Below are 8563 nucleotides of genomic sequence, written 5' to 3' on the forward strand. Positions count from 1 at the left end.
CTCCATGCACAGCACGCATGTGAGCCTGGACTCAGTCCACGCTACTTGCTTGGGTAGGGCTGGACTGTCTGCTGGGCTCTTTAAGTATCCCAAAAATAGAGATATTACTATTTCCTTAGAGATAGGGGATAAATGAGGTGCATATGTCATACACCTGGTGAGACTCACCTTGTCCCCTCCTTCATTGGCATGGTGGTTTAACTCCATGAATCCCACATTGCTCATAGGCAGCTGTGGGGAACAGGCTTGACCATCTGCCACTGTCATGCTGCTGGTGCCAGCTGGGTTTCTCCTATGCCCGTGTAAAAAGATTTCCCACTGTTTTTCCTTGCCAATGGAAAGTGACTTGGTAGAGACAGGTGGAGAACACTGCTTCCCTCTCTGATGTTTCCCTGAGTCTACAGCCTCCTTCCTCTGCTCCTGCTTTCTGGTACCTAGGCCTTTTAATGGAGATGGGACCGGTGGATCTGCCCAAGGGGTTAAAATGCTACCTCCTGCACTTCCAGAGGTGGATCTCTTGCCTTAGACAGGCTGGTGAGAAATCCCCAGGAGAGCAGGGCCCCTGCAAACATCCCCAAGGTCAGCCCAAAGATGAGAGCAGAATGAATTGGCCAACGTGGTATACACACAGTGATATTCCATAGGCTTACCATTTGCTTTACAAGAGTGATTGCTGCTGGTTTCGTAAGGAATCATATTATGAGCTACCACTTCTGTTTTAATTATTGCTGGGAATCAGACAACATAGAAATTCTGTACTTGCTGAGAAAAAAGTCTTCCTTGTGGTACCTTCTTTTCTCCTGCACATTTTAAGAAGCAGGTTAGAAAGTATGGATCTGGGCCTTTGCTGAGGACAGATATATATATATATTGACTCTATACCTCTGTGGTTTACTATGTGAATGTAGTTATGCTCCAGACTTGTGAGAGCATCACAAACATAAGCAGTAAATGACTGTAGTCTGATACTTATTTAAGGATTGGTGCCCAGTCCTTAGCAGACTGAGTTTACAGGCCTGTCTTTTATTTCTTGAATTTGGTTAACTTAAATCTTCTTCTCCCTCATTGATAAAGTATTAGAGGTTGTTAGAAGAAATCTCAAGCCTTTTCATTGTAGCAATTCTGACAAATTATGAGAATGTTAAAAATTAAAACTAAAAGAACATGAAATCCATATAGATGTCAAATCAGAAATTAATAAAATATTAATATGGCTAAACTGTTCCCCCTATCTGTGGTGATGAAAATCTTAAAATATTGGGATTATGTTCTGCTATTGGACCTGACATTCATGTCAGCTGCTAGCAGTTTCTTGGTAACATTGCTTTAGTCTTTCCCTTTTCTTCCTAGAAGCCGAAGGCCAGAACTGACTGCTGGGGCAGGGAGCAGGCAGGACTCTTGTATAGATCTCCTCCTTTTCTCTCTCTCTCCCTCTCTCTCTCTTTTTTTTTTTTTTTTTTTTTTTTTTTTTTTTTGTGACTACTACTGAAATTGTAAAAGTACCGTTTGCAATAAATTAGTTTATATATCTGTTCTTCACTGACTGTACAGAAAACAAGATTTGGTTCATCGCCTTGCCAGCTCAGGATGATATCTGCCCAAATCATTCCAGGCAATGATGCTAGTACTGAAGATGTTCCAGGCATTTTGCATTTTAAAAGAGTGCATAGCCTGGATGTAAGAACAAATGAGTGTGCTGAATAATTTTTTTTTCTTTCTGGAAAATATCAGGTAAAGCTGAAAAGTACTAATGTAGAGCTTCATTTAAAGTCAAAAGCAAAAACTGCTCCTATCAGTCGTGCAAAAACAGAGGCAGTTCCTTTTCTACCTCAAACTTCAGAAAAACCATACAACTCAATGTAGATTTTTAGGTAAGATGCAATTGAGTTAATATAAACACATTTATATGAAACACAGGCTTAAAACATAACGTATCATCTTGTTCTTTCTCAAAATAATTTATTTATTTATTTTTCCATAGGATATGGTAAACTGAAAAAAACAGCTAATATGCTATGTTCAGCAGATGTTTGCCACAAGCAACATCCCTTCAGGCCTGCACTAGGTGAGCTTCCCTCTTCTCCTAAGGTTCTTATCCACAGTTTGAGAACAGGTAGTGATCACAGCCATGCTTCAGCACCCTTTAGACATTATAAAATTTGCCTTGACTAATAGCTAGGGGTAGATGAAAGCCACATTTTTCTGCAGAAAAATAGCTTCCTCCTCCATTTCCTGACAGAACCCTTTCTTTACAGCCCATTTCCTACTCTAACCTGGATGAACACTGTTCTTCCTTTCCCCATCTCTCTTAGCATGCCAGGGATGGTTTTTCATATACTTTCTTTTCCATGCTGTTTCTGTTGCTTGCTGTTCTCCCCCAGGTGCTGATGCTGCTGGTGCTGAGAGGGGAGATTAATGGGCTCCCCATGCCACAGATGAGTCACAGAGTATTTGCCAGTCACTTGGGCACAAGTGTAATGGGAACAATGGTCCGGTGGTCGCTTAAAGACAAGACCACACATAGAAGGACTGCACGACGAGAAGGGTCTCATGAAAGCCTTGCAGCAGTGTGGGTTGCCATTTATTAATGAACATTTTGGAGTGAAGAGCAAAAGTAATGAAACATGAAATATGGGTGTTAAAAAACTTGATAGATGAATCACTGTGCTGTCAGACTTTTGGGCTCTAAATATTATGATGATAACAGCTTTGTACTGCTGTTGTCTGGGGTTCCTCAGCTGGTGTCTGCAAGTATTAGACTTGTATTTTCCTATGAGTCTCTCTCTTTTTTTTTTTTTTTTCCTGTGAAATGGCCCATTTTGCTCATCAGGTATGTTATTACCCAAACTGTTCCTTAGAATCATAGAATCATCTAGATTGAGAAAGACCTTCAGGATCATCAGATCCAATGGTCTTGTGTGATGAAGCAGAGATCCACTGAGTAAAGAAACAGGCAGACATCCATGGATTTGGGCCCTTTATGCATCCATCCACTTATCATAGAATCACAGAATGATTTGTGTTGGAAGGGACCTTAAAGACCATTCAGTTCCAACCCCCGTGCCATGGGCAGGGACACCTCCCACCAGACCAGGTTGCCCAAAGCCCCATCCAGCCTGGCCTTGAGCACCTCCAGGGATGGGGCATCCACAGCTTCTCTGGGCAACCTGTGCCAGGGCCTCACCACCCTCAGAGTAAAGAACTTCTTTCTAATGTCTGATTTAACCAAATCTAAACCCTGATCTAAACAGCCTTGTATTATTGTACCATTAATCTTCAAGAGATCTCTGAAGGCACTGATTAGGGTCTTGTTGTGTAAGCTCCCCTCTTAGACACCTCTGGAGTAATACATCCCACTCTGTACTGTATAAAAGTAACCCATCTACATTTGGGTCTGTGCCTGATTACTTACCTTTTATGGCCAATGTTGAGAAACAGGCACTCTAGGTCATGATTCATCTTGTCTAAATGCAGGCATCAAGAATAATTAGGTGAATCACACTCTAAAACTGCTCATTTCTCTCCTCTGTAGTGGAAAATTATAAATGGAGGCCAAGATGATTAGCTTATATATAGACACCTATGCTGTCAAGGTCTCCAGGGATTTGAGACAAACCCTCCTGCAGGTCTAAGACTGGTGTGATGAATTGCCCTCTGGAGCATCTTACCTCTCTTCTTTGATTAGAAAAAAAGTCGTAGAACAATCGAATCAGTCCAACCTTAATGATTCTATGATTCTATGATTTAGGTTGGAAAAGACCTCTAAGATCACGTACTCAAACCTTTAACCTAGTAATGAAAGTCAAAGGCAGGCACCTACCTTAGATGGGATACTTAATGTCTGAGTTACTAAAATTAAATTAAATTAAACCTATCCTCTATGTGAATCTGCCACTAATAAGCAACTTTTTTTTTTTTTTTCTTTTTTATACTTTGCTGAAACTGTTGGCCCTTCTATGATTTTAGGATTCTCTGAAAGAAACACCAAGAATTCAATAAATAAATCCAGCAAATTTTTCATGATTTTTTTTAGTGTTTTATTTAAAGTTTTATTTTATATTTTAAGTGTTTTTTTTGTTTGTTTGTTTGTTTGGTTGGTTGGTTGGTTGATTGGTTGGTTGGTTTTGATGACAATAAATGTGTAAATCTAAAACACAGAGCAGATAAATTCTGTTTTGGCATCAGCAAAGTTAAGTTGTGTGTTGTGAGAGCAAAGACGTGGTTACAGGCAGCTTTGGTACCTTACCTCCATAGCCCTTTTACGGAATTAATCTCTTCTATTTCAAGTTCTTATGTGTCCAAAACTTGAGGAGTGAGAGGATCGCCTGCTGGAAGTTGTCTCCTGTCACCACATAGAGCAGTAAGTTTCCAAATGTATTTAACGCTGCTAAAGGTTTAGCTAGAATAAGCATGAAAAGGATCATGTTCTTGAAGTGGCAGCTGGCTGCTCGCACTCGGAGCTCTATCCGAATCCCCCGAAAGATGTGAAAGGGGAGGAAGCACACGTAGAAGACCACCAAGAGGACGATGGCGAGTCTGCGAGCCTTCTGCTTATAGCAAGTCTGCGTGTGGGGCCCAGTAGCCAAGGTGTAAATAATGAGCACGTAGCACAGAGTCACCGTCAGCAGGGGCAAGAAGAAGCCAAACATCGTCAGCAGCCAGTTATACCATCGAGTAGTGTAAAAGTCCTCAGCAGAAGACAGGTCTGGGCAGATGGTCCTGTTCTCCATGTGCTTCGTGGCGATCAAGATGCCCAAGGGGCTGATGGCTACCAGGGAAATCATCCATACTACTATGCAGGTCACCACTGCCCATCTCCGTTTTTGAACAAAAACGCATCTAATTGGGTGGACGACTACAAAAAAGCGGAAGATGCTGAAGCAGCTCAGGAAGATGATACCACTGTACATGTTGAAGTAGAAACCAAAGTGAATAAACTTGCACATGAAGTCTCCAAAAATCCAGTTATTTCCATTAGCAGAGTAGTGTATAAAGAAAGGAAGCGTAGCTACATACAGTAGGTCAGTGATTGCCAGGTTTAGCATAATGATGGTGCTGCTTTTCCAGGGCCTCATCTTGACAAAATAAATAAAAATGGCCATAATGTTCCCTGGGAAGCACACCAGGAAGATTAGGCTGTAAAGGACAGAGAGGTACGATTTCACCTGTAAGAAATCTTCATCCTTGCAGCTTGTCAAAGAGGCTGCGTGGCCTGGCAGAGCAGTAAAATTGTCTGTGCCTTCAGGTGCCATGTTTGCAGAAATCTTCTTAAAGCTTTACAAAAATAAGACGTTTAATTTTAACTGAATTGTTAGGACAAATGAATTCAATTAAATCTTCCATCATTGGAGCAAATGTCATATGTTAAACAAGGTATAGTAGGGGGAAAGAACAGGGATATGTTAACACACACAACTTTTACATAGATCCCCCTGCTCCAATTTCACTCTCCTCCCCCTCCACCCTTCCTTAAATTTTGATAATGATTAATTTTACCTTTGCTCTATTTAATCTCCTGCACTGAAGATGACAACTGAAGATGTTGCTTATCCCCAAACCTGCAAGAGTAGAAAAAAAAAGACATTTAAGAAGCTAGAGAAAGTTTGGGCTTAGATTTTACAAAACTTTGAATTAGCCATAGCCTTTCAGAAAGCAAAGTTGTACCCACGTCTTATCTTCATTAAAGTGAGCTAGTCAGTGTTTTGTACTCATGAAATCAGAGATGGTATTCTAGTTTCATGTAAACCAAAAGATGTTGGGTTCAGACAGATTTCAGGATCTGATTCTCCCATAACTGGACAGTAATGGCTCGTCCCCTAAATATGATCTCATTCTCTTGGAGCCATCAGACTATCAAACAGGTAGGAGTGCATTTCATGGGAAAATTAAAAATAATAATAATAATAAAAAAAAGCAAACTTGTTAGTGGTATAGTGGCATAAAACTGATTTTAATGACTACAAAGTTTTTCTCAAGGAGCAGAAGAAAGGTGGAAAGCACAGATATTGACTGAAGGCATTGCTCTTGCCTCCCATTTCACGTGAATTGCAACTAGATAGACTTGTCTCTGAAATGGTTTCTGATCTGCCATGGCCAATTTGGATCTCTCCACAGTGAGTTCAGGACATAACCTCTCTTGGTACTGTTTTAACCTGAGGGAATGGTAACCAAGGATGAAATTATCTCATCTAACTTCAGACTTGTAAAAGTTAGACATTTAAACTGGAGCCAGTCATCCTAAGCCCCCCTTTATCATCGAGAGAGAGATCTAGGTTCCTCCAGGGCGTAATACATCTTCCCATAAGAGAAGTTTCTAAGATAAATGATTTACTCTTTTGGTATACATATTTGTCTCCATTGATGACAAAAGCAGCCCAAGGAGACAGAGCTGGATGTCTAGCCTTTACATATCTCAAGTGAGGCAAAAGTGTGGGTCTCCAGTGTCTCAGTTGAGACCCACTCCTACAGAACCTGAACTAGTCCATCTGAGAAAATAGTTTTAAGCAACTTAATAAAGTGCAAGACAGGGTACTATCAAGCCCAAATATCTCTCTTTTGTCTCAGAAAGACAGCCTTTATGTTAAATCTGTATTACACTGAACAACTGTGATGAAGCCATTGCATTTAAAAAATAATTTTAAAAAGTCTTCATTCTACCTTATTGCTGTCCTGGAAATCCTCTGTATAGAATTAGTTTTTGACGTGATTCATTTAGCAGCATTTAGCATATTGCCTCTATGGCAGTTTCTGCATTATCCCAAAGACTGATAGAACATACAGATTTTCTCTGACAAAGCTAGTCATTAAGGCTGTAACACAACAGGAACGATCTCATCCTAACCAGTTGGAAAGATGGATATCATTTTGTTATTCAGGACCACTGCTGGGAGAAATTTGAACAGTGTCCCCATAACTTAGTTAACAGAGTAATACTTTTAAACACAAACATTAGCTCAGGTATAGCAGCATTGCTATAAGATGTATTTGGTAAAAGCTGAGGCTTGTTCTAAACAAATTCAGATTAATGTTCAGACAAAAGCTAGGGATATACACATTTTATCTCTTTTCTGCTGCTTGGTGACACCACTGTCACCTACATTTATATCTTTAACTGATATATTTTAAATAAAGCTAGACAAAATCTTATATAATGTTTGATTCATCCCCAGTTTAGTTTACTTGTACTGCTGATCTGTTCTTCTCTGCAACCTTGAACCCTCCAAACTGAAAATGGAGAAATATTGCTTACCTGAAAACCTGCAATTCTGCTTCTCCCTTTCATTGCTGTGAGCAAAGATCACTACAAATGAAATGTATTTATGTCTTCCTTACAGTGAAACAGGTCTTAGTAAGGCTTTGCAATCACATATACCCGCTCCCTGGCACTCCGTGTGGCAGTAAATTAAGAGAATAGTATAAAACATCAGCCACCGGCTTAGGGATCAGCTTTTAGACCTGGGTGGTTGCAGGAGATATCTTTTGCCCTCTGCCCCTTATGCTGTCTTGCCTTCTGAGAACAGATCATGCTTTTCTGACAGCAGTCCTGCGTGCTGAGGTAGCCCCGTAGTATTCAAATAGCAGCAGATCACATTTAAATTAGCATGTATATGAGCATCCATGTGTTTATAAAAGAGAAAATTAAATTTATTCTCTGGTTCCTGTGAAGCGAAACCTGATCACCAAACTGAATAAGGCATGTTGCCATTTCAAGGTTAGGTGAAAAATATTATGACATGCTGTTTCTGCATTAAAAACAAATGTCTAACAAAGTCCAATTTTCACGTCATGTAAGAAAGGAAGTTTTGGCATGATTTGCTTTTCAGGAACTGTGTCATACTTTCTGCTTGGTTTTGGTGAATACATTATATACAATTAATGCTGACCAGTTACTAATGAGATGGCAGAAGTTGCAAACTTACTTTCTTTTGAGTCTTTGCTTTTGGGCTTCATGATTTTCAAGAGCTGCAATCATCCCTGCTTCTTGAACCAAAAGACTCTTCTTGAATAAAAATCTCATTACTGCCCTTAGCTCGAAGAACAAGATCAAAAGAGATTATTTAAAAAAAAAAAAAATCGTGGTATCTTGCATTTTGAAACTGTAGGCTTCAATCCCTGTTCTTGCAGCATGGTCCTTGCAAAGAGGTCCCAGCTGCCCATCCTTGTGCATCCTTCTAGCCCTAGTACATCTTATAGGTCCTACTCAGTGATGAGGTGTATGATCCAGATTTCAACTCTGAACAGTAGGCTTGTTAGTGCAGTTATGGAGAACCACATAGATAAGAATATTTTTAGGAAGGCCATCTTGACTCTCCTTGGGTGCCTGCACCATAGGTTTGTGTTGGGAGAACATGATTTGTTTTGCTAACTTTGAATATTATTTGTTTGTCATACTGTAGGGAAAGAGCAGTAGTGGGCACAATTAAGACTGGAGCAGCAGTCTGACAATGAGAACATTATCTATCTGTTACAATTACTCTGTTCTCATTTGACCAAGCTTTTCTCTAGGTCAATGCCTAGAGCACTTTTAAAAAATGACTCAAGTTTCTCAATAATTGTAAAATAC

At 39.9% G+C, this 8563-nt stretch overlaps 1 protein-coding gene across 1 annotated transcript; it reads right to left on the minus strand.

Annotated features, from left to right (window-relative positions):
• Positions 1–4277: 4277 nt before the first annotated feature.
• On the minus strand, positions 4278–5252 carry LOC311217600 (2-oxoglutarate receptor 1-like; the record flags this gene model as incomplete). Its single annotated transcript, XM_084299814.1, has 1 exon — positions 4278–5252. One exon carries the CDS (start codon positions 5250–5252, stop codon positions 4278–4280), a length of 975 nt encoding a protein of 324 aa, XP_084155940.1.
• Between the last annotated feature and the right edge of the window lie 3311 nt (positions 5253–8563).

The sequence above is a fragment of the Netta rufina genome (genome assembly GCF_964035555.1).
Source record: "Netta rufina genome assembly, chromosome: 1".
In the NCBI taxonomy this organism is placed as follows: domain Eukaryota; kingdom Metazoa; phylum Chordata; class Aves; order Anseriformes; family Anatidae; genus Netta; species Netta rufina.